General features: G+C 43.6%; 4 protein-coding genes across 32 annotated transcripts in view; 3 read left to right on the top strand and 1 right to left on the bottom strand.

Annotated features, from left to right (window-relative positions):
- The first annotated feature begins 11 nt into the window (after positions 1-11).
- On the top strand, positions 12-3,395 carry Med31 (mediator complex subunit 31). The gene is made up of 4 exons (NM_001135813.1): positions 12-95; positions 986-1,063; positions 1,337-1,433; positions 3,028-3,395. The coding sequence occupies exons 1-4, from the start codon at positions 68-70 to the stop codon at positions 3,218-3,220; spliced, it is 396 nt and encodes a 131-aa protein (NP_001129285.1). The 5' UTR covers positions 12-67; the 3' UTR covers positions 3,221-3,395.
- A 1,222-nt stretch (positions 3,396-4,617) lies between these two features.
- On the bottom strand, positions 4,618-7,593 carry Txndc17 (thioredoxin domain containing 17). Its single transcript, NM_001105805.2, is given in 4 exon segments — positions 4,618-5,669; positions 6,336-6,411; positions 6,811-6,892; positions 7,374-7,593. Coding segments are annotated over 4 exon segments (372 nt in total). The 5' UTR covers positions 7,519-7,593; the 3' UTR covers positions 4,618-5,600.
- Positions 7,594-7,645: 52 nt separating this feature from the next.
- 4933427D14Rikl (RIKEN cDNA 4933427D14 gene like) overlaps positions 7,646-24,807 on the top strand; it is a 48,837-nt gene continuing 31,675 nt past the window's right edge. For 17 of the 29 annotated variants that reach the window (XR_015630797.1, XR_015630796.1, XR_015630795.1 and 14 more), the window contains exons 1-7: positions 7,861-7,930; positions 12,537-12,682; positions 16,324-16,924; positions 19,067-19,173; positions 19,825-19,887; positions 20,226-20,441; positions 22,117-22,327. Coding sequence is in view for 12 of the 29 variants with exons in the window: in XM_087572933.1 (XP_087429059.1) it covers positions 12,590-12,682; positions 16,324-16,924; positions 19,067-19,173; positions 19,825-19,887; positions 20,226-20,441; positions 22,117-22,327 (1,291 nt within the window). In the remaining 17 variants the exon portion in view is untranslated. 29 annotated transcript variants of the gene reach the window in all.
- On the top strand, positions 8,104-11,157 carry LOC134480818 (uncharacterized). The gene has a single exon (XM_087574983.1). The coding sequence runs from the start codon at positions 8,290-8,292 to the stop codon at positions 11,155-11,157; it is 2,868 nt and encodes a 955-aa protein (XP_087431109.1). The 5' UTR covers positions 8,104-8,289.

Raw genomic sequence — 24,807 nt, 5'->3', positions numbered from 1 at the left:
GATTCTCCTTCACCAATCCGGGCTGCGGTTGGGTCGGGTTGGTAGTGTTTGCGCCTTTCTGCTTGCTATGGCCGCGGCCGTCGCTATGGAGACAGGTGCGCTGTGTTTTGCACGGGAATGGTCCTTCGCCCCAAAATCCTCTCCCGTTTCCCTTCCCCTGCGCCGTCTTCCGGGCTCAACTCCTCATCCTTAGAGTTGGGACCGGCGGAGGAGAAGGCGGTGTTGCCCCCCAGAATATGGCCTGTAGGACCAACTTTGCTCCTGTGTTGCTCAAACCCCTACTCCAACCCTGACTCGCGGGGCGGGCCGGGGCGCATAGAAAGGACTGAGACCTTCCACTGTCTGCTCTTTGGAACTTCTCCAAACTTGCCTGAAATGTCGGTAACCTGTGTATTCTAATGCATATCACCGTCTTCTCTCCATTGTTTAATCATTCCTGCTTCGTTTTTGTGTAGCACTTTGTTTTTGCTTAACGTAATTAGTTGTGGTTATAACAACATAGGGAACCGTACAGCTATTGCAGACTATCCGATAATCTCCGCTCACGTCCTTCCACAGTGGCGTACAGGTTCTACATATTTTTTCCTCAACGAACTTTAAAGGATTTTTTTATTACTATTTTTGTTTTGGAAACAGGGCTCACTAAGTAGTGAATTAAACTAAATTTCTAAGGAAGTTTCTTCCACACTTTGATATTTGAGTTCATTCATGAGTGTGCATGTGTGTGTGTGTTTATGGGGGTGAGCGGCGGTGCATGCCAAGGTTAGAGGACAACTTGCAGAAATCGGTTGTCTTCCTACAACCCTGTAGGTTCCAGGAATCGAACTCAGGTCATCAGACTTTGCAGCAAGCACCTTTACTTGCTGAGCTGTTTGACCTGCGTTTTATTTTTGTTTCTACAAATCAATGTTTGTATTGTGACTTTTATTTTGGGTGATCGTTCCTTCCTTCTTTCTCTTTTTTTTTTTACTGTCTTTTCTCCTAGATGATGCTGGAAATCGACTTCGGTTTCAGTTGGAGTTGGAATTTGTGCAATGTTTAGCCAACCCAAATTACCTTAATTGTAAGTTAAGTACATCATTAACTTAAGTAGCTCACTAGATCTTAATGATTTCTGAGAAGAGATGCAATTTGTAATAGTATTTATTTACTTCGATGTGTTTGGGGTTTTACTTGTGCTGGTCTGTAAGTATCAACTGAGCAAACAAGGGCTTGTGTTTTTTAATCCCTTGTGTTTTGTCGGTAGGGATGTTAAGAAGAGCTACTTTACTTAAGAGATTACAGATCAGCAGCCCAGCAGTGGTTGACATACAGATTGTTTCTTTGTGTCTTTCAGTTCTCGCCCAAAGAGGTTACTTCAAAGACAAAGCTTTTGTTAATTATCTTAAGTACTTGCTTTACTGGAAAGAACCAGAATATGCCAAATATCTAAAGTAAGTTTAATTTTTAAAATCCCAAAGCTGTGTGTACTTTATTATAAATACTAAGTGCTATTATTTAGCAGTTTTCTCGGTGTCAGAATGGAAAACAGCATTTGGGATCTTTCTGCTTTTAGTTGATGTAAGACGCTGTTATCTCTAACTTGGGTTGATTATGACAGGAATTTCATTTATTTCTGCTACCATTCTTACCTCACTCCCTTCAAACAAAACCAAAGAACTGTCTACGTGGGAGCCAGCTTACTCTCTTGGCAGTGTAAGTCAGAGCATACTGTTCGTGCAGGCTAAGATCCAGTGAACTGTTGTAGACTACAGTTCTAATGTAATTTGGTCGTGTCTAACCATGTCACTTAGCACTGCCCCTGTCTTTCTGGGGTTTTGAGGCCTAACAACCCATAACCTGTGACGGTAGGAAGAACTGTTTCCTGAGAGTCTTAGAGGTCCTGCCTTTCTTTGTGGTGTCCTTTGTTTCAATCACTGTGCGTATTAACTCACTGTAAAAGAACAGACACAACAATATCACATCAAACTCTGCTTTGACTTAAAAAGAGAAAAGAAAGCCAAGCTGGCTTTAATCCCAACATTTGGGAGGCAGAGGCGGGCGCATGTGTGAGTTCAAGGCCAGAGCTGCTTCCAGGACAGCCACTCTACCCAGGTAAACCCTGTCTAGACACTCCCCAAAGGAGGGGACAACAACAAAAACCCCAGAAGTAGCTTGGTGTCCCTTTAATCCCAGCTCTCAAGAGGCAGAGTCAGGCAGATCTCCGTGAATTTGAGGCCAGCCTGATTATGTTGCAAGCTTCAGGCCATTCAGGGCCACACAGAGAGACCCTATTTTAAAAATTAGAGGAAAACATTTCAAACCTTTTTTTTTTTTTTTTAATCGTAGTCATTTTTCTGACTTGATTCCTGGGCTGCCTATAGATTTGCTCTTCATGATGCAATTCTAGATTCCTCTAGGAATCCAAATGATAGGCTTGAAATTACTATTAGAAAAGTATGGGGTTGGGGATTTAGCTCAGTGGTAGAGCGCTTGCCTAGGAAGCACAAGGCCCTGGGTTGGGTCCCCAGCTCCGAGAAAAAAAAAAAAAAAGAAAAAAAAAAAAGAAAGAAAAGTATAACATGTTACATGTTAGCAAACTTTTAGCCACCTTCAAGCTCAGTCTCTCCAGCCCAGCTGTTGAAAGATGATTGTCTCCGCTCTGTTGGAGGCTCCCTATGATCATAGGTCCCTCTACTATTAGAGGCAGCTTACTCCATTGATAGCCAGAGGTAAGGGAGCTCTTCTTATATACTCTGATCAAATACACCTCCTTGTAGCTCTAAGCCGTTTGTAGGCTTGTTCCTTATTCTGTTCATCTGTGTCCTCTTGGAGGTAACAGCTATAGATGTTTAAATTCGAGAGAAGTTGTGAAATAACTCCACTATATCTTGCATAATGTTCTGAATAACATGGTAGGAGTGATTTTACCAAAGGTACCATAGTAGTAGAAATGGTGGGCTTGAGATCATTTTTAGGGGAGTATCTGATTTAGAACTTGGGATGCCTTAAATTATGTTGATAATTGACTTATGAACTTAAACCCAGGTACCCTCAGTGTTTGCATATGTTAGAACTGCTCCAATATGAACACTTTCGAAAGGAGCTGGTGAATGCTCAGTGTGCGAAGTTCATTGACGAACAGCAGATTCTGCACTGGCAGCACTATTCGAGGAAGCGGATGCGTCTTCAGCAAGCCCTAGCAGAGCAGCAGCAGCAGAATACCACAGCAGGAAAATGAAGAGCTGGCAACAGCAGGCTCTAGGACATGTATATAATGCACTGCTATTGTACAGTACAGAGAGAAAGACTGCTGCCCCCTTTATTGTAGTACTCAGAACTATTAGTGTTATTTTTGGTTGGCAAAACTTTTTGTTAATAGTTGATTTCTATTAAACCAGGATTGCTCTACTTTGATTTCTGTGGGGATGTGTATGTTTCAGTTGCATTTAACAGATCCAAGTGAATAAGAATGGAAATGTTTGGTGTTTTTGAACAGTTTAAGAACATGGGGGTGACATCCAGTGGTACCCTGGGCCATATCATTAGGAACCTTACTGAGATCAGTTGATCCACTCTGTATTAGGGTTCTGTAGAAGTCACAGGACTTATGGAATGTCTCTATAAAGGGAATTTATTGTAATGACTTAAAAGTCATTACAGTTTGCAGTCCAGCTAACCCAACAATGGACAGCTGTGAATGCAGTCCCACAAGGCTGGTTATTTCAGCTGGTCTTCTGGATAGGCTAGAATCCTGAAGAAGTAGGTTCCAACAGATGTGCTGGCAAGTAAGTGCAAGCTGGCAAGAAGAGTGAATCTTCCTCCTTCCCTCAACCTTAAATAAGCCTCCAGCAGAAGGTATGGCCCAGACTAAAGGTGTGAACCACTACACCTGGATTTGGAACTTGCTCTGTCCCAGGCTGGGTCCCTTTGAACTCAGAGATCTGCTTGCCTCAGTCTCCTGAGATTATTACCTTACCTGGGCCTAAGTTTTTCATGGTCACTGTACCTCAAGATCTGGATTAAAAGCGTGCCCTCCATTTCTGGATTGTAGTTCATTCCAGATGTAGTCAAGTCACACACCCCTCCTGTTTTCAGGAGAGGGAACTGGAGGCAGGGAGCTCTATGATCCTTCTTTCTGCAGGAGAGTATATAGTCAATTGTTCCCTATTTTGTAAGAGAGCTCACCTGGTGGTGGCAGGGAAAGACTGGCAGTTAATGACTAAAAGGACTCTTGTCCTTAAAGATGAGCCTCAAACACCTTAGTTAGCATTTATTTGGTAAGTACCACAAGTAGATACTGTCTTAAAACACTCTGAATTCTCTTTTAATCTATTTCAAACAAATGCTTATGTAACTGTTAATTGCTTTTATGAATGTTCCCCTTGTATCTAGTCCTGAAGGACAGTAGGAGAGGACATCAGATCTCCTGGAATACAGCTGAAGATAGTTGTGATGCTGGGAACCAAACCTGGATCCTCTCCAAGGGTGGCAAGAACTGTTAACCAGTACTCTGTTGAGACAGGCTCTCACTTTGTAACCCAGATTGCCTTGAAACTTGTGATTCTTCCACTTCAATTTCTTGAGTACTGGGCTTCAAGGTGGCTACTAGGTGTGGCTTTTTTTTTTTTTTTTTTAATGTATGAAGCTTTGGCCTACATGTATGTCTGTGTACCACTTGCACTCCTGGTTCTCTCAGAGGCCAGATGGAGTGTTCAATCACCTGGAACTGTAGTTATGGACATCTTATGAGGTGCAATGTGGGTGCTGGGAATTGAACCCACGTCCTTTGGAAGAACAGCCAATGCTGTTAAGCACTGAACCACCTCTTCAGTCCACATTCTTGTAGAGCAATAGTTGGGCTTTTCATTTGTGACAAGGCCTGGTTCAGTAGTGTACCCCTTGCCTCAAACTTGTGATCCTCTTGCCTTATTATCTAAAGTAATAAGATTACAGGTGTGTGTCTATGCCTGACACAATTTTTGTTAGAAGAAATTGACATTTAGATAGTGCTTTGCCTGTGACTAGCCTGTTTCACACCAAGAGAATCACATTTTAGACATTTGGGAAACAAAATTGCCTGAATTAAGCATATGAATTCTATGACTCTCCTCCTAAATGGTTTAATGAAGGTCTCCATTTCAAAGACAGGAAAGGGTTTTGCAAATACACAGAATTTAAGGTAATAAATACCAATTGCTACAGATTTGGAAGTTAATAAGTTAATTTTATCTTCAATATTTCCTTTGAGCTACTACTACCATACTGAAGACCCATTTTACTCAAATCTTTTAGATAGCCATGTGTTAAAAACTAGTTAGAGGTTTATATTTTAATTCTTTATTGTTTAGACATACACTGATTTACTCATTTACTCATCAAAGAAATTATGTGGCTTCTTTTAAAGGAACCAGACAGACAATATAAAATTGCAATCATTAGGCTTTTTGGTTTTTTTCCAGACAGGGTTTTGCTGTGCTGCCCCTGCTGTCCAGGAACTCAATTTGTAGACCAGGCTGGCCTCAAACTCAAAGAGATCCAGCTGCTCTGTCTCTACCTCTGCCTCCCGAGTGCTGGGACTAAAGGCATGCGCCACCACAGTCTGGCAAGGTCATCAAATCTTAATCTTCAGAGAAGATCATCTCTACGAGGTTGGATTGGCGGCACTCAGACTCCACAAGTTTTTGAGGCTGTAAAAAGAATGGTTAAGTTTTCACTGCTGCTATGAATATTACTAGGGGTGGAATGAATTCTACTTTGAATGACAAATTTTGAACACAGAAATTATGCCATCAGAAACTATCAGCTAGTTATAACAAGTTTTATTAAATAGTTAGGATACTTGTCTCAAGATGAATCATTAAAACACTTGGCCCGAAAGGCCTTAAATTTCCACACCAGGAAGCCCCATAGGCTGGAAACAAGAGATAGCATGCCCAGTGCCATCTCTTTCCCTCCACACTTTAAAACACCTCAGATTCTAATATCTGCATTATTAATAGTTCACCGGATTAGCAGAGGATGGACACCAACTTGTGTGTTTTTGATGCACTCTAAACAACAATGTAACAACAAATTGTTGGAACTCAAACTTGACTTTAAAGCAACTTGAGTTTTAACTGCATTATAGCTACAGCATAAAAGTAGATACTTGGGCTGGAGAGATGGCTCAGCGGTTAAGAGCACCCGACTGCTCTTCCAGAGGTTATGAGTTCAATTCCCAGCAACCACATGGTGGCTCACAACCATCTGTAAAGAGATCCGATGCCCTCTTCTGGTGTATCTGAAGATAGCTACAGTGTGTACTTATATATAATAAATAAATCTTTAAAAAAAAAAAAAAAGTAGATACTTACTGTTCCATATTTAAGTAGTGTAGGCACTGCAGTGATTTTCAGTTTTTGTCTGAAGTCATTATTTGGGTCTTTCCAGCTGTTCCAAAAGGAAAAAGATAATGAAAAATACTACTTGGTTTATTACAGTTTACTCAACAGTTGGCCTATATATATTAGCAACCATTACTTTTGTTAACATTTTAGCATTTTGAGAACTGTAACTTATGTGTCACTTTCTGCAAAATTTAAAGTGTGGCTAAGATAAAACATATATGTAAAGTCAATTGAGTTCTGAACTTATTCTAGACCAAATTCATTGATGATGATATGTGGCTGAACATAAACGGTAAATATGAATTCAATAATTCCAATTGTTTGGCTTATTAGACAATACCTAAAACACAGAGCCTGACCAATTATCTGAGGTCCTTTCTAGCCAACTTTTTAATAATCTAGTTCTTGTCTGGAGCTACGGTATAGATGATTGGTCACTTACTAAGGTTTGTCTCCTACTTGGCAGTAGATGAACACACAGTCTTCAGTGACATGCTTCAGCCCCTCTCGAATGATTGGCTCAGCTTTTTAAAAAAGTTAAAAAGTAATTATACAACAACTGCGATAACTGCGATAGCCCAAGCCCTCCCCTCTCTCCAGTCTTAGACTTTAACCCGTTGTAAGATAGGTTGTTAAAGTCGGTGTCCTTTGGGCTCATGAATCACTTAAGTCCTAGTCCTGATTGTCTTTAAGACACACGCAGACAATCAGCATACATATTGCTAACGGGAAGATTAGCTCGTGAGTCTGGTCTTTCTTATGAGACACTAATCGTTTGGGGAACTGAGAATTTAAAGAACCAGGTTCCAAGATCTGAGTCCATGATAAAAATGAGGGTCATCCTTGGGTGGAGCTAGTAAGGACCTAACTAGAGACAGGGTACAGCTCAGACGCTTCCGTGGATCTGCAGAACCAAAATCCTCATCTCATCCCACTTTCTGACTTCAGTAAGGGGACCTCTTCCCACCACTTCTGTGGTGAAGCAACCTCTAGTCCCAGTCTCACCTTCCACGCAGTCCGGACACCAGCTCTTCCCTTCAGTATCCTTAGAACCACTGAAGTAGGCGAAAATGGTCTTGCCCTGATGCTCCTTCACTGCCTTGTCGAACTCTTCGAAGCCCAGCACGCTCACCTCCTCGAAGGTGGCCATGAGTACAACAGTCCAGAGAGGAATGCAGGAGGTGCCTTAGGGTCCTGCCGCCTCAAGGCGGGGCCCAAGTAAGGCGTGGTCAAGTTTCCGGGTGGGCGGTGCTGTGCTACGGGAGCCTCAGATGGCCATAACTCTCTAGGGCCGTCTTTTTGGTCTGCTGGAGTTTCTTTTTGGCGCCAGTTTCCTTCAGACATCTAGACGCCTGACCTGGTCTAGTCCCTACCCTGGCTTTATGGACAATGACCGCAAAACCGGTCGCGGTACAACACCTTGATCCTCAAATGGCTCAGGAAGCTCAACTGCTCCCAAACAGCCGCGCGCCTGTTGCCATGGCGACTGGGCGAGAGGCCGGAAGCGAGGCCTAGCTTGAGATGGCCTTACGGTCTCGGTGGCCGCGCCTCGCCCAAACCAGGTGGGCTCGGGTCAGAGCTGGGGGAATTCTGGGAAGCTGCATTTGGCAGAGAGACAGTGAGAGAGACCTCGCCTGGGCTTGCCTTGCAGCTCCGCCCCTTCTGTTACCTTTCCATTTGTCAGACTTTAGGGGGGCCGAGGCTGGGGGCGGCGTCCGGGATTGGGCGGGGGTTTGGAGAGAGCTGGGAGGCAGAAAGGCAGAGAGGACAGAATCCGAGTGTTGTGAGTGCATGTGAGGGGCACGCTGTCTAGGGGAACAGGTGCAAAGACAGGTTGCATTGGGGAAAGGAATTGTCCAGGAGCTGCGAGTCCTGTACGGGGCTCTTGACCGGGCTACGTGGGTGTACTCTGGCAGCGAAGATGCCGGCTCGTTGCGTGAGGGCCGGCAGGTTGCGGCGGGGTGTTCCGCCTCCGTGGGCGAGGAGGTGGGGTGCAGGGATGTCCCGAGGCTATGGAGTAAGGCGCCGGGTGAGGTCTTCAGTGCGGCGGATGCTCTGTGCAAACATAGGGAGGGTGCAGAATGGTCGGCGGCCTTTACAGAGGACTGTGGAGCCTGCAGTATCCCCGGGGGTGAAAAAGGCCGTTGGGACATCTGGGACTGCAGGCTCGATTGAGGCAGCAGTGGACCCTAGGACAGTGTGGGTGAATGGGACTGTGGGCGAGCCCGAGGTGGTTGGGCCTGCTGGGTCTGTGTGGGTGACTGTATCTGGGAAGGAGGAGCTAGACAATAGGAGCTCACCGAGCTGTGAGAGAAAAGGTCGTCCAGGAACACTTGGCCATGAGAGCATCCTGGAACTGTGGTTGAAGGTGCAGGCTATGAGGGTAGCTTCAGGATGCTGGGAAGGAAGCAGAGTGGAACTTCATCCTGTTCCTGCGGGAGAGGGGCCAGTCGAGAAGGGTATTCCTGGGCGAGCTTCCTGGGTAGAGACCAGCCGAGATGGTGTTACAGGACCATGGGTGAGAGGACATACTAAGACATTCCCCCGGACCTCAGGACTGCCCACAGCTAGGGGAATAGGGGCAGGTTGTGAGAGAGTCTCTATCTTTTGTAGGCAGGGACAAGCTGGGAAGACCCCTGCTGTGGGTGGACCTCAGATAGTAGAGAAGTTAGGCTGTGCTGCCTCTGGCTCTTGGCAAAAAAGGCAAACTGACGAGGTGCCTGAAGCCATAGGATGGCCCAGAGCTGGAGACGTGAGGGAATGTGGGGGTACTTCGTGTCTGTGTGAGGAAGGGCAGTCAGTGCAGGTTTCTGGGGCTCTGGCAGAAGCTGAATATGGGCATATGTTATGGCAAAGGGAGCAAATCGAAGGGGGCCCTGATGCCTTGTTCGTACTACCCAGGGCTATGGAAGATGAAACTACCTCCCATGGGGGCCCAGGTGTGTGGCAAAGGAGACAAGAGGTGGACGATATAGGTTCTAGGGGTATTCCCAGCTTAAGGACCATGGGACAGCCTGTAGGAGTGCTTTGTGCTAGAGAAGAGGAACCTAGATGTGGAGGTGACCCAGGGTCATGGGGAGCTGCACAGGCTGCAGAACTGTCTGCCTGTGAGGAGCAAGAGATAGGTTCTCGAGGTGCCCAGGGCCTGTGGGGTGTGGACCAGGCAATGGGGGCACCCAGGTCTTTAGGGAAGGAGGCAGATGATGCAAGTGCTCCAGGACTGTCAGGAACAGGACATGTGCCAGCTTTGCAGCCTGTGGTGATATCAGGAGATAGGGAGGAAGAAACCAGCTATGATGTTTCAGGTCTGTGGGAGAGGCAGCAGGCTCAGGGAGCTCCTCTGGCTGAGCCATTACCAGGGCCAGTTATGGAGGAGACTTACAGTGGGAATCATCTAAGCCTAAGGGAAAGGAGGCAGGCCACAAGGGAACAGGAGGCTCAGGAGCCTGTAGCTTTAGGGATACCTAGGGCTGTGGATCAGGATTTCAGATGGGGAGCTCTCTCATGTCCATGTGGGAGGAGGCGGGCTGTGGGACTGATTGAAGCAGTTGTACCAAAGCATAGGTGTGCCACAGAAGGTGGACCCTCAGCTCTGGGTGTACCTGCTGCCTTGTGGGTGTGTCAGGAAAGCAGCTCTACAGATGGTGTGAACCTGCAGGGAAGAACTCATGTTGCCTGCAGGAGGCCCATGGCTCCTGAGGAGTACTCATCTGTGGTAGAGGATACCAAATCTGGGGCTCTCCCATGCTCATGGGGAAAGAAGCCATCTATTGGGGTTCCCCTGGCTCCTGAAATACATGGTTCTCTGAAGATAGAGGCAGACTCCAGAAGTTTCTCAGGCTTATCAGGAAGGAGACAAACTGTAGGTGTACCTGTGGCTACAGGCGTATCCTCAGCTGGTGTGGGTGTGGCTCTCAGGGCATCTAGTTCTGTATGGGAGCATAGCTGTAGGAGAGCCTCAGACTCAGGAGGCAGGCCACCTACAAAGGTATCAATGACTGTGGGGCTCCCTGAGTCCATGGGGGATGAGACACTCTCTGAGGGTTTACAAAGAAGGCCATCTGCTGTGATGCCTGTGGCTGCTAGAATTCCCACAACTGTGGGAGAGTCCACAGTCTCTGGGCTCCTTGGGCCTCACAGGGTGATGGATAGAGGCTGTGGAGAAAGCTCGGGGACATGGCAAAGAAGACAAATGACCGAGGTACCCACTGCTGCTAGTGTCCCTAAACTTGAGAGGGAAGCAGGCTCCAAAGGTATTAATTTGTGGTGGAGACACAGTGGAACAGTTCCTGAGGCAGTGAGGGAGGCTTCGCATCAGGGGATGCTTGCAGGTGTTGGGGTTCCCATGGTCAGACACGTACCTGCGGCAGTGTGGGTGACTGGGCCCTCTGCAGAGGAGGCAAACGAAGGTGTCTCTGACCTGACACTGGTTAAGAGACTGTCTACTGAGGGAGTAATGGCATCAGGGGAAGAAACAGTGAGTAGAAGGAGCCTGGGATTTGTAGGGAGGAGCCAGGCTGTGGAAGTGCCTTACGCTGGTGAGCTTGGTGCCAGGATGTGGGGTGGTCCAAGGTCTACAGTGGAGGAAACAACCTATGAGAATATTCCCAGAGTATCTGCAATGAGAACAACTGTGCCGGCACTTTCAGGGGAGGAAGTAGGCCTTGGCCATTTCAGAGATGATCTGCAGGAGAATGGGGAGAGAGCTGTGGGAGGGATTCCTGAAGCTAGAGGGACAGTGAATGATTTGGGAGAGATGGGGGAGGGTGGATTGAGGGGCACCTTCTAGTAGGTATATAGAAAAGAGTTGGAGATGTCCTGGGGTTCTTGGGAGGGAAGAGGTTGGGGAACAGTTTGTCTTGATATAGATGAAGGAACTGGTGTATAGGGACCTCATGACTCCTGGAGAGATACTTGGTGGCAAATGTCACAGGCTGTGTAGGGTAACAGATTGGGAGGCTTTTGGGAAGATGGGGAATGCATTACAAGGAGAGGGCTATCCCAGGACTTTTTACAAGGGAATGGTATGGGGCGGGTGTCCTTGGACTTGCATGTGAATGTGTGTGTGTGATTGTTAACTCGAGGTGTGCAACCCCGACTCTGCAGCTCATTCTGTGGCTTCAGCTCCAGCCCCGTGGTGCTGGCAGGCCCGTTGGCATTGCCTTACTAGTGTTCTCCCATCTGCTTCTCGGATCATGTCTCTGTAGTCTTAAGAACAAGCAATCTTGTACAGCTGTCTATGTTCCTGCAAATGCACCTGCCTTTAAGATGATCTAGTCTGTAAAGTTCGAATTATTTTTAAAAATTTTAAGTAGGTTTTTTTTTTCTCTTAATCTTGAACTTCCCAATTGATTTACTCTAGAATTCTTTGAGAGAACAAATTTTCCAGTGTATTTGAAACTCACAATTTCTCAGAAAATTGCTCAGTGCAACCATGTTGCATTAAATTGTTTTCTGTGTTCAAAATACTGATTGTGGGAAATAAAAGAGTAAGACAAGGCCCTCAATTCTCAAGGAGCCGTGTCTAGCTGGGAAGCTGAGATACAGACCATGAAATAGGTAAATAGCTATGTGTGACAGCATGGTTAACCTCAAGTGGCAGAGCCATTCAAGTGTATTAAAAGGTCTTCAGAACAGAGAGAAGGATGGGGGCGGAGCTCCTTAGCACATCCTAGATTCTTCAGTAGCCTGAATGTGGTCTCATTGTGAATGTGCACAGGGTGGGAAAGATGGCGGAGCTAAACATCTAGAGAGCCCATGCAGCTAGTTAAAACCCCAGCTTTAGTTCGAATCCCTTGGAATTTTATCTGAGCTACTTAACATTCTGGAATGAATACATTCTGCTCTTTTGACCAGTAGTTAGGATTTATTCACATGTCCATGAAACTATCTGGTCATAAAAACAATAGTTTGTCACAATAGAGCTTACTATACAGCCTTAGGATTTAAAATGAAAATGGCCCAAGGATCATCATTAAAATAGTGGCTCCCTATTCTTTTGAAAATGAGAATTTCAAAAGTGGTTGCTTTTATAAATGCAAGGAATAGACCTCTGTGAGGTTACTGTGAGTTCACTCTGGAATGCTGCTATATATGCACAGGAGTATGGGTTTTTAATGTTATTTGAAGATAGTTGCGCTGCTTAATTTGATACCTGTTTCATTTAAGGGAGATTTGCCTGATGATTAGGCAGTCACGCATGTGCTTCATCATTGGACGTGATGGGACCAAGCCAGCCAGCTTCCACATGTGTCCATCTAGCATCCAGTCTCCAACTGGATGGAATGACCGACCCCAGGAATCTTCAGCCTCAGGTGGTTTTACTGTTTTCCTTCAGATATTTATTACAAAACATTTTAAACACGAAGAAAAGTTGAATAGTAAAATGACATTCAACATTTTGAAGCCATTTTCTAGATTTAGCAGTTGTTAATAATTTGCCCTGTTTTTTGTCTGCTCAACCATCCGTCTCTAAGGTTTGTGTATAAGCAAAGGAAGCTACAAACAGTGCCGCTTTCATTTTAAATATTTCAGAACACTTTACAAATGAACTTTCTTACCTAGTTGTATCATTTTCATACTTAAGAAAATAACTGAAAGAAACATACGTGTGTATCTCTGTCTGAGTTGTATATGTACATGTGTGTGCAAGGATACTTGTAGAGACCAGAAGAGGGCATGGACCTCTCTAGGCTAGTGTGTGAAGCCTGGTACCCCTTATCCACACATAGCTATGTAATTGCTCAGTCTTCAGGTAAGAATAAAAAATGCTATGTGTGTCTAACGGTGGTCATTCAAATGCTGTGTTCAAAAGTTACAGGTTAAAATGTTTTTCAAAAGTTACAGGTTAAGGGCTGGGGATTTAGCTCAGTGGTAGAGCGCTTACCTAGGAAGCGCAAGGCCCTGGGTTCGGTCCCCAGCTCCGGAAAAAAAAAAAAAAAAGTTACAGGTTAAAATGTTTGTCCACTCTCATTTTTTAGTGTGGTTGGTTTTGTTTCACTATTTTCTGTTGATATTTCTTTCTAGAGTTTTCTGTGATCTTATCCCTCTCTCTCCCTTGTGTATGTGAAGCATTCTCATGGTTCCAGACCTGTACAAACAGATGCATTCAGGAGTGCTGCTGCCTGCTTGTCCTTCTGTTCTTTCCATCATCTGACCTCATTGACTCCCAGTTTTCTTTGCCATTTTCTTTATGCCCTAAGGACCGGATGCATGTATGCACTGTTATAGCGCCTTCTTTTCTTGATATTATAGCTACTTCTTCCCACCGTGTTTTCTAAGAATTAGCACGTACACCTTTATATGTTGGGAGTGCATCTGCATAGTTTCGCAGAAGTGAGACTACACGTCTGGGTCAGAAGAAGATGAATGTTGCAAAGTTACCCTCAGAAAGGTGTGGGCCCATGCCATTACACATTCATATTCTCTCCCTCCCTCTCTCCCTCTCCCTGTCCTGCCTTTCCTTTCTCCCTCTTCCCTGCGTTTTTCTTCATCTCTTCTGTCTTTTCCATTTCCTATGTTTTTTCCAGATGTGTGTGTGTGTGTGCCTGTGTGAATTTATGTGCATTACTCTATGATAGCATGTTTCCCTGTAGCCTTACCAAAAGCATATAGTGTCTCATGGAATTTCACTCTTTTTCATAAGGTTGAACATTTTTTAAAGATTTAAAAATTGTTTTAATTATGTGTGTGTAGATTTGTGTATGGATGTGTGCACGAGTGTAGGTGTGTTTTAAGGTGAGAGCTTAGAATCCCCTGGAACTGGTGTTACAGGTGGTTGTGAGCCTGTACACACACACAGACACACATGCGCGCTCACACGCGCGCGCACACACACACACATACACACAGACACACACACATATACACACACACATATACACACACACACAGACACTCAGACACACAGACAGACACACACACATATACACACACAGACACTCAGACACACAGACAGACACACACACATATACACACACACACAGACACTCAGACACACACTCAGACACACACACATACACACACATGCACACACACACATGCACACACACACACACACACACACACTTGCAAATAATACTATCTTTAGTCTTTGCTTATTGGGACTTTTTGTTTGTTTTTTGGTTTAGGGGTTTTGTTTTTGTTTTAGTAGTGGTTTTTCTTTTTTTTTTTTTTCTTTTTGTTTTTCCAAGACAGGGTTTCTCTGCGTAGCCCTGGCTGTCCTGAAACTCACTCTGTAGCCAGGCTGGCCTTGAACTCAGAGAATCACCTGCCGGGGATTAAAGGTGTGCGCCACCACTACCTGACTTATTCAGTGTGTCAGTGACACTCTGTGTGTGTGTGTGTGTGTGTGTGTGTGTGTGTGTGTGTGTGTGTGTGTGTGTATGTATTTGTTGGTTCTTAATCAGGGAGAAAATTTTCAAAGAAATTTCATTCATTCATTCATTCATTCATTCATTCATTCATTTTTCAAGACAGGGTTTCTCTGTGTAGTCCTGCCTGTCTTGGAACTTGTTCTGTAGACCAGGAGGGCCTTAAACTCAGAGATCTGCCTGCTCTGCCTCCCCAGTGCTAAGATTAAGGGTGCGTGGCACCACTGCCCATCTAAGAAATTTATTTTATTGTAGTCAAATTTACTGCTCATGTATCATTTCACTTTCCCTCACATCAGAGATCCTTTTATTAAGCATGAATTTGAATCATAGTTTAAAGAGACTTTTCCTATGCTCACACTAAAGAGGAATTCATTGGTTTGCCTGTCCCCGTGTGCATAGCAATCTTGGGGTGCTGAATTATGCTTAGAGAAAAAGCTTTCCCCGAGTAAGGGATAGATGCAGTTGCTGTTTGTTGTTGCCGTTTAGTTTGTGGGCTTTCAGGTGCTTCTTAGGGGTTTTCTGCTTAGTGGAGTTTTCCCTACTCCTGCATTACCCACCTCCTCCCAAAAAGTTCCTCAGGTTCTAGCATATACATGTGATTATTTGAACACAGTATTGTGAGTGTTAGGGAGATCTCCCAGTGAAGGTCCTGAAATTGGGTCCACTGAATTCCATGATGTGGACTCTTTTACTTTCCCTAGTAGGTGGGCTCTTTTAAGTTATAAAGTTATAAAATTATTTTTCTCTTTACTTGATACTCCTAGAACATATTACTTAACCTAAGAAAATAATGTAAAAGCAGAAAAACAAAACAAAATCCTAAATACACACCTGTACTAACAATGTCCCTGTTAGTGGAAAAATGAGAATAATCCTATCTGTCCAATACAATTGGAGCTCAGCCTGAACGGCTGACTTTTGAAGATTAGAAAATGCATCAGTGAAAGTAGTCTTAAAATCCAAGAGGAATGTAGAAGCATGCTTATGTGTAAGTGTAGAGTATCATAAGGCTATCTGCTATGATGACCTCTGGTAAGCACTTACGTCTGGGCAAGCCTGGGTGAGTGGACTGTTCCGAGCAAAGTGCTCATGTGGGCACAGGGTAAGAGAACTGTCTAATGACCAGGTGAAAACCCTGGGAAGACCTGGGGAAATCATCTACTGGTGAAGCTCTCCTGTGTTGTGTATGCCTGTGGGGCTCTAATCCAGGGTTTGTGTGTCCTTCTCGACCCTGACATTCTGGCCCAGGGCAGATCTGGAATTGGGAATTGAAGAACTTGCTGGTTGTTGTGTGAAGCTTTATAAATAGCCTTTAGAGGAAGATGCAGTATTCTGTTATCAGGTGGAAGCTGTTACTGCAGGACTAGATGGTTTAGTAGGGAACCTTGTATGTCGTGTATACTTGTAGTTCTATGGGTATACCAGAAAAATATCTCTTTATACAAATAATCTTCTGGGTAAAATATTGGTCACTGGAGTGTGTGTGTGTGTGTGTGTGTGTGTACGTGTGCGCGCGCGCGTGCGTGCTTTGCACTATGTTATTTTTCTAATGTGAGCTCACTTTTCTTTATTTCTTAAAGAACCAGCTGCAGTTTAATAGGAATGTTCCTACAGATCCCAGCAACCTGGCAGTCCGGTACTCTTGCCCACATGGAATTAAAATTGAAAAACTGAAACACTCATACAATGAATTACATCATGGTAAAGACTTGGATTTTGGAGCTGGAAATGAATTAAGCAGTTCTGTCTCGTTTTCTGTCATATCAGAAGAGAGGCTTAGCTATGCTGTCCACCTAGCCAAAAGAGATGTAAAACGAAGACAATTTGAAGAACATGTGAAAGATCATCTCAGAAGTCAGCCCCAAAGCTCTCACAAATGTATGCACACCAAGGTGGAAAGGAAGGACTCAAAGAGTCAGGATGTCTGTCATTGCAGCCACCAGCCGTCCAAAGTGAGCATTTCCAGCTCAGGTGCCAAGGTGTATGTGTACACATCTCATCGGGGACGAGCTGATCTTCCTATGCCAAATTCACCACCTACCCACGATCCAGGACCTCAGCCACAACCCAGGATAGAGGAGCACAGAAACCTGTGGGAACAGAAAGGCTTGCTAGAAGTTCAGCGACTCCAAAAGGAATTGAGCAGTTGTATTCATAAGATAGAAGGGCTAACTAAAAAAGGTGAGAAAAACTCAGTCCTTCATTTGATGAGATGCTATGGCCTGGGATAATTAAAATGCATTCATTCATTTGGGCCCCCTCCCCAGTGCACACACCAACTGAGTTCTGCTGCCTTCTGTGAGCTAGCTGGCTCAGTAGAGCTTAGCAAGCACTACAAAAGAGTTGGACGAGGAGTCTGACATAGGTCTCCTTTCTTTGATGAGTTTGTTCTGCCCACCTCCTGTGTGTGGATTGCCTGACCACACATCTAACACCTACATGCAAAGCATCCTATCATATTTGCTTCTGGCAAAATTGTTTTTAATTTGTTTAAAAAAATATGTGTATTGTAGGTAAACCCATGTCATATATGACCATAGGGTAGAAGGGAAGAAGTATAATAATCATATACCCTTTTCATAGTAGTTAGTAATGTTAGGGTCTTAGCATTTCCTTGGGAAGTAATAGATTCAGGAATGGTGAGTAGGGTTACTATAGCCAACAAGTGGACCATCAAGCCCAGCTCTTAGATAGTAGGGCATGAAAAGTTGTGTAACAAAAGGTGCTATTGGGATAGGATGGCACACCGTCTAAAATTATATTTTGCATTTAAATTTAATTCAAATATGAACATATATGCATGTTAGAGAAAAATGTAAATGCCTTCTAATGTACCTGCTAGTTGACATACTGAGGATACGGCTGGATAAGACTGAAAAAAGAGATGCACTAAGGATGGGTACAGGTTCATCTCCCAGCTCTGAGGAACCAGCTTCCACACAAAGCCAGAAAATGTCTCCTCCAGTCTTCCTAATGAGCAGTGAGCAGTCCTGTAATGCTTGAGCATCATGGGTGATTCAGAACGTCTACACAGAACATCCCAGAAGTGCTGTGGTTTGTTTCTCATTATCCCTTAGTATTGGTGTGTAGCATGACCCCACCAGATGCTTTAGGTAGAAGCCAAGCTCCAGGGAACAAAGCTCCCAGGGCTCTCGCTCTGGTGATCTGGCCTAAGACCAGGACCTTTAGAGGTTTAGAAGCTCTGTGGAGGCAAGGCTGACCTGGGTAAGTATTTCAGTGGGTCACCAGTAGTTGGTGACTGTAATAACAATGCTCTAACAGGGACAAATGACTGAAAAGATGTGAATACAGTTTCAGTTCTGCATTCAGAAGCCAGTGCTTCCCAGCCCAGCTGGTGCATTAGACTACCTTCCAGGTGAAGAGTTAAACACTCCTGCCAAAACCAGTTCCTGCTTCTGTTCTTACAGGTATTCGAGCTTGGATTTTCTCTCCACTATGTAACTCAAGTAGAGGTGGCACCAATTTGGCCTAGAGACTCCCATATATGACTTTTACCTGTAGGTGCAGCTTCTGGCTTCAAGGCTTTGCCTGCCTTAGCAGCCTCGTTGCCTTATTGTTCTTGTCTGACTCATTTTCTGTCTGGTGCTGGGACTTAAACCCATGCACACTTGACAAGTGTTGTACTGTGGAGCTGCACTTCATCCTCCTCTCTCATGTGTAACAATTAATGAGAAAGTCAAACTCAGAATGTCTATTTACACAAGCAAAGTATTGCTTGTATCCAACTGGTTTGTTAAGAGTTTTATAAATGTGTGAATACATCTGGAAACAATAGTCTAAGAAGAAATAGATAGATTGGCTCTATCTACCTGGCCAGTATTCCAGAAATGGACTGAGTTGATCCTTACAAAACTATGGAGAGCCAGTGTGCACAAGAGTGTGTTTCTTGACATGCAGCTTGACACTTAGACATTCAAATAACTTTAGCACTTCATCTTAATGTTCTAGAGAAAGAATTTCTCATTTGGATTCAGGATAAATAATTCAGTAAAAATAATCTCACTTAACAGGGAAATAGTCCAGTAAAGATCTTTTTTCTTTTTTCTTTTTTTCTTTTCTTCTCTTTCTTTCTTTCTTTCTTTTTTTTTTTTTTTTTTTGAAAAATAGGGGAAGCATTATAGATTTTGGCTTAATATAAAAGGATTTTGAGACAGTGAAGTTTGCTGTCCAGAGGGGTTTGTTTTCTTAAGTCTGCTAAGGCAGCCTCTTCGTTTCCTTAGTAAGACACATCAGCTATTACTCTATTAAGTATTTAAAGTTCCTATGAGTTGTTTTTAACCTAATGTGGGGAAATACTTTCAGATAGACTAGAAGAGGCTTTGGATCCCGATGAAGAGCATCGAATCCGCGTCAGGAGACAGGAGCAAGCCGTGCGCAGTGCCCGCATGCTCTATGTTCTTCAGCAGCAGGTATGGCAGAGCCAGGGGAGTGGCCTGCATGTGGATTTCTTAGGGACTTGCAGCTTTCCTTCTGTCACAGAAAGACGAACACAAGGGTCCTGCATAAATGCTAATGAATCTTCAGGGTTAATTTCCTAAACTTATGGACTAGTAATTCACATTCTTTTGACAGAAAGGTGTGTGTGTGTGTGTGTGTGTGTGTGTGTGTGTGTGTGTGTGTGTGTGTGTGAGAGAGAGAGAGAGAGAGAGAGAGAGAGAGAGAGAGAGAGAGAAAGGGTCTTACCATGTAGCCCTGGCTAGCCTGGAATTCAGATAACCGCTGTCTATGTCTCCCTGTTGCTGGGATCAAAAACATGTGCTAGTACACCTAGTAGAATGCAAAAGTCTTTAGTGTGGCTCATAAGACGCAAGCTGGTCCTTCCATTGGTCTTCATGGTCAGTTCTTAAACTGGGGACCTGGGGATAGCTCTATTAACCATTTTGAAGCAGAAATCAGTTGGTGTTAGGGAGGTATGGTGACTGAATGAGAAGAAGCTTTTTCTCATTTTTAAGTGACTTGAGTTAGTAAGGGTTATGTTTGGATAAAACGGGGTCTGTTTTTCTATAAGAAAGATCAATGGACAGGCATAAAAGTTTCGTTTCCCCCTTTTCACAAAACAGGTAAAAGAAATTCAGGAAGAATTGGATAAATTAAGTCCACGAAAAATTAAACATACTAAGAAGGTATGTTATGATTCTAATGAATGGTTTTTAATAGAGTGCATTTACACTGTTTAGTCATTGTTTCTGTATATCTGTTAGGGAGGGTCTGAAACAGGTCACTATGTGGTCACTCCTGATATAGACAGGTCACTGTATGGCCATTTCTGGTATACAGACAACGGGAAAGAAAAGAATCTGTTTCTAGAGAACTTGAGGTCTTGTAATTTTCTTCTCTATGAAAAAGATTTGACAACAGGAAGCACTTTGTGTGGCAGATAGACTCCAGATATTCTTAAAGGGTGCTGTGGTATTGGGAAGTCAGAACTTGAAGTAACCCCTTGCTTCTTGTTTGTTGCCAGTCATGGGCAATGTCTAGGCTGGCAGCCGCTCATCGAGCAGCCATCCGGGCCTTGCAAGTGTTTATCACTCAGTTTACTGACCGAGGGGAGCACCCAGTTCCTGCTCGGTGCAGGGAACTGGGCAGCCTTATTCGTCAGCTGTCACTGTGCTCTGCCAAGCTGGATGTCGATCCTTCTGTGCCAGACGTGGTCATAGACATCTTGCAGCAAATCGAGGTAGGAAATGGACTCCAGTTTTTATTTAAAGGATGTTGCTTCCAAGCAGGGAAATAACTCAGACTCTCTCTAGTTCTAGTCAGGGAGACAATAAGGCAAAACTACTGCCTGGCGTGATAACTTGATGCTTGGCAGAGAATGTAAGTTTGCATTTTTATTGTTTTTAGACTCTGATTTTATTACAGAAAAGAAAGGAAATGGCAAGGAATTCTCAGATTAGTGCTTAATTATCAGTATTTGATCTAGATAGGTTCTAGAAAAGAAACACTTGGGATCATGCAAGCAAGAATCTCAGATCTTGGGATGACTGGAAACATCTGGTATTTCACGAGTGGCTGTACTAATCAGGAATGGACAAAGGCCTTAGCTCTCATTGGTTACAGAGACAGCATTAACAATGAGCTTTGGCTTTATAACTTCCAGGGTTTGCAGAGCACTGCAATACAATGTAGCCTTTTATCCTTGCTCAGTACCCTGACTTAGAAATACATTTGTTACTACTAATTTAATTTGCATTGTTGCTGTTTTTAAAGCCAGGGGCAGAGAGATCTCTTGAGAGCTGAAACTAATTAGCCACTTATGCCAGTATTACTTCTCTCATACACTTTCATCCATAAATAGGAAAAGATAATCCTGTATTAATAAGCTGTTGGCCCTGGAGGAGGAGTCCATGGTAGAGAGAATTCTAGACAGAAAGACAGCTGACTACTAGGAACTAGCTCTAGTTGTTCTTAAAGCCTGCTCTGCTTTGCAGTCCTGTTGTTTAACAAATGTCTCTTATTAGCTTTGGTTACATCCATGTAGACAGAGCTCACTCTCAGGAGTGTGTCAAGTGGGGATCTCAGAACCTTTGACAGTGTATCAGATAATGTCATACATGCTCTTTCAACTTACCTGTAAGAAACATTACTGGACAAAATCATTTCAATTAGGAGAACTATCTTCTGAATCCTAGAAAGGATCTCAAGAGGTTACCCCATATTCTGAGCAAGAGCACCATTAACATTGCATCTTAAGCATAATGTAGATATCCCCTAGTTTTGAATGTATTCAGTAATGTAGGAGATTAAACACTCTGTGATTCCTTTCCCAACTTACTATCTTGTTTCCATACACTCCTCTGAACTCAGTCTCTCTGACTGCTCAGTCGTCTTTAATTCATACTGACCAGTACTGCCTAGTAATGAGTGAGTGGGTGTTACTCAGAGGGGGGACATAGACCTCCTGCCATTATTGCCATGGGCAAAGAGCCACTGGACCCACAAGGTTCCATTAGCTTATGAAAATGTATGTTCAGTCTAATGTATCTACCCACACAAAACACAACTTGAGTTCATGACGTTTTGTTGAAATGAGAATTAACATGTAGCACATACAGCTGTAATCTGAAGACTGTGCTTAGTTTCCAAAGTAGTGATTCTGAATTTTAAAGTTAGGTGCCTCTTAAAAATGATCTTAGCAAACTAAACATGTAAAAGAACTTGTGGAAATTACTTTTATTAATCAATCCCTGTTGTAAATAATATCATTTTTAAACTAATGGGAACATCGTGTTAACCATTAGAGGTAGCCATTTAATGACGTGTCTTTTTGGAAAGTGTAATTTTTTCAGTGTTGTGACTAAAGTCATACTCTAGTGGGATAAACTAAGAGAATAATTACTGCTTTGCGACAGGCTTTGGAGTCTCTCCTGGAAAAGAAGTTGTCACCTAAAAAGGCAAAGAAATGTTTCACAGAAATTCGGAGCAGATTTCCCATTGGTAGCCAAAAGATCTTAGAGAGATGGCCAACTGTACTGCCCAAGAGTGAAAGGAGACCCTTGGTCACAAAGGAGACATTTCCACAGGAAACCAGTCGACCTTCTGTGGCAAAGAGACTTCTGGCAGGTATGAATCTCAAAGTGTTACTGTGTGGTGTTTTACTCAGGGAAATTACAACAGTTACTGCATCACACTGGGACGTCCTGATTGGTGGCCCTGTCCAGGAGAGCTACTTGCCTCTAGGATTGGGAAGTAGCAACTAGCATTTGTCCTAGGACTGGAGGCTGGAGCATGCATCTATAGAAGTCCATCAGCAAGTCAAGTCCTCCTCGCTCCATCATAGTGCTAAGCAGACTGCATTGTACTGGTGTGTGGATACACACATGTGCACTTGACGTTTGTGCATTTCTGGATCCTCATCCTAGGGGATGGAATTGTCAGGATGTGGGGTATGCACATTTGAGCAGATTTTGCCAGTTTACCCCTTTAAAAGTATGTGTATGCTTCTGTTTTGATGAGCAGTGTTTTATGTAATAAGATCTGAGTGTTTCCAGCCTCTCGGTGGGAAACGGCATCTCACTGTTGCTTACTGAGTCTGTTCATGGCTTCCTTACCTGCACTTACTGCTTCTGCACAGATTCCTCTTGTGTATCCTTTATCCCGCTCCTTGTTGAGTTCCATGTCTTTTTTACTTAGGAATATAAAAGTGCTGTGGGGAGTGTAGCTAGTACTCTTTCTTTTTCCTTTTTGACTTACATGTAGTCACTTATCTTTGGAATTTGTTTATGGTATTTCTGGTATAGAAACTTAATTATGTAGGCAAATCCATTAGTCTAACTCATATTTTACTATTTGACAAGACAACTAATTTTTCTTTGTTATTTTTTAAGATTTACTTGCCATTGCTCACTCTGAGGAATGTGGAGTGAGCCTGTTGAGTGTGGGCATGCTGGCAGCCGCCTGTGCCAGCTCACGGGGAGGAGATGGCCATCCTGATGAGTGCAGACCCAGGCTTCTTTTCTGTACCTCAGTCCAGGGTCAGAGCTTTCTACATAGGATTTTATAAGTTTCTTGCTATGTAAATTTCTAGTTTTCTGTCTTATAGATTTTATTGCTGTTGTGAATGAAATTTTTATTAATTATGAAACTGGTTATTGGTACTTAAACAGAAATTGTTTGGTTTGTGCATTAGCCTCATATCTGGCAGTATCTTGAAGTCTTTTATTATGACACTGTTTCATTGGGCCTGCACAGTTGAAGATTTCTGAAACCAGAGAACCTTTCTTTCTTAGAGCTAGAAGTCCAACTTTGCACATCCAGGCAAACACAGTGCCTTTGAGCAACACAGCCAACTGGAAGGCATCCCCCAAGCTCTGAAGTTGTTTTTACTTTCTTTTTTTTTTTTTTTTTTCCTTTTTTTCAGAGCTGGGAACCGAACCCAGGGCCTTGCACTTGCTAGGCAAGCACTCTACCACTGAGCTAAATCCCCAACCCCTGTTTTTACTTTCTAAAAACAACATAGGCTATCCTGCCTATGTTGCGTGGTAGCCCAGGCCAGCCTATAAAACTGAGGCTGACCTAGAACTTTGCAAACCTCGTGTCTTAGACTTCCCGGTGCTAGGTTTATAGGTATGAACCACTATATTCTACTAAGGGATACATCTGTTAACCAATTGCAACATTTGAAATGTTTAATATTTAAAATTCCTAATGAATAGTGATGTGTGTTATAAACTGATATAATCAAGGGTTTGTTGCTTGATCTTTTTGACAATTTCCAGTAGATGAGATAATCTATAAACATTATGGGTAAAACCAGTAAACTAATTTTACTTTCTAAAAACAGTTCTGCATTATTTATAATTATAACTGGAGAAGAGGGAGAGGGTGGGGGTGATAGGATATGTGTGGAGGTCAGAGGACAACCTTGAGGAATCAGTTCTCCCCATTCACCAAGGGTTCCATGGAGTGGACTCAGGTTGTCAGTGCATGGTGTGCTCTTCTTATCCTCTCAGCCATCTTATTGGCCTAATATTCATTTTTTAATGAGGTAGAAGATACAGATAGAGAAGTGTACAAAGTGTCAACCCACTGCTGAGCTAATACCAGAAAAGAGAACGTCTTGCACTTTATGAACTGCCTGCATTAGACTAGCACAACTGCACCCGGAAATGTCTTTGTTCTCCTCCCTTTCACCTGGCTTCCTGTATGTACTTAATTCTTAAAAATATTTTAGTTTTGTTTTTAATTATATGTATGCAGTGTCCATAGAGAGCAGAAGTGGGCAGTGGTTCCGCAGAACAGGCAGTTGTGAATGGCCTGGCCTGGGTGCTGAGGTGGGCACATGTTCTTAACTTCTGAGCTGTCTGCAGGACAGAAGTTAACTCCCCTCCCTTACCAGACAGAGTCTCACTGGACAGACCAGGCTGGTCTTGAACTCACAGATATGCCTGCCTTGCTTCCTGAGTGCTAGGATAGAAGGTGCCACTCTTCTCAGATATCGTTGGTTTTTTTGAACCCTGTTGCAGAGTCTGTATTTAACCTTAGATTTACTGAGAGTAACAATGTGTTGAATTTTCTTTGACCTTATTTTGTGTTTTTCAGTT

Source organism: Rattus norvegicus, chromosome 10 (assembly GCF_021556685.1).
Source record: "Rattus norvegicus strain SHRSP/BbbUtx chromosome 10, alternate assembly SHRSP_T2T, whole genome shotgun sequence".
NCBI lineage: Eukaryota > Metazoa > Chordata > Mammalia > Rodentia > Muridae > Rattus > Rattus norvegicus.
Note: the sequence above shows the minus strand (reverse complement) of the source record. Positions and strands in the feature narration are given on the sequence as shown.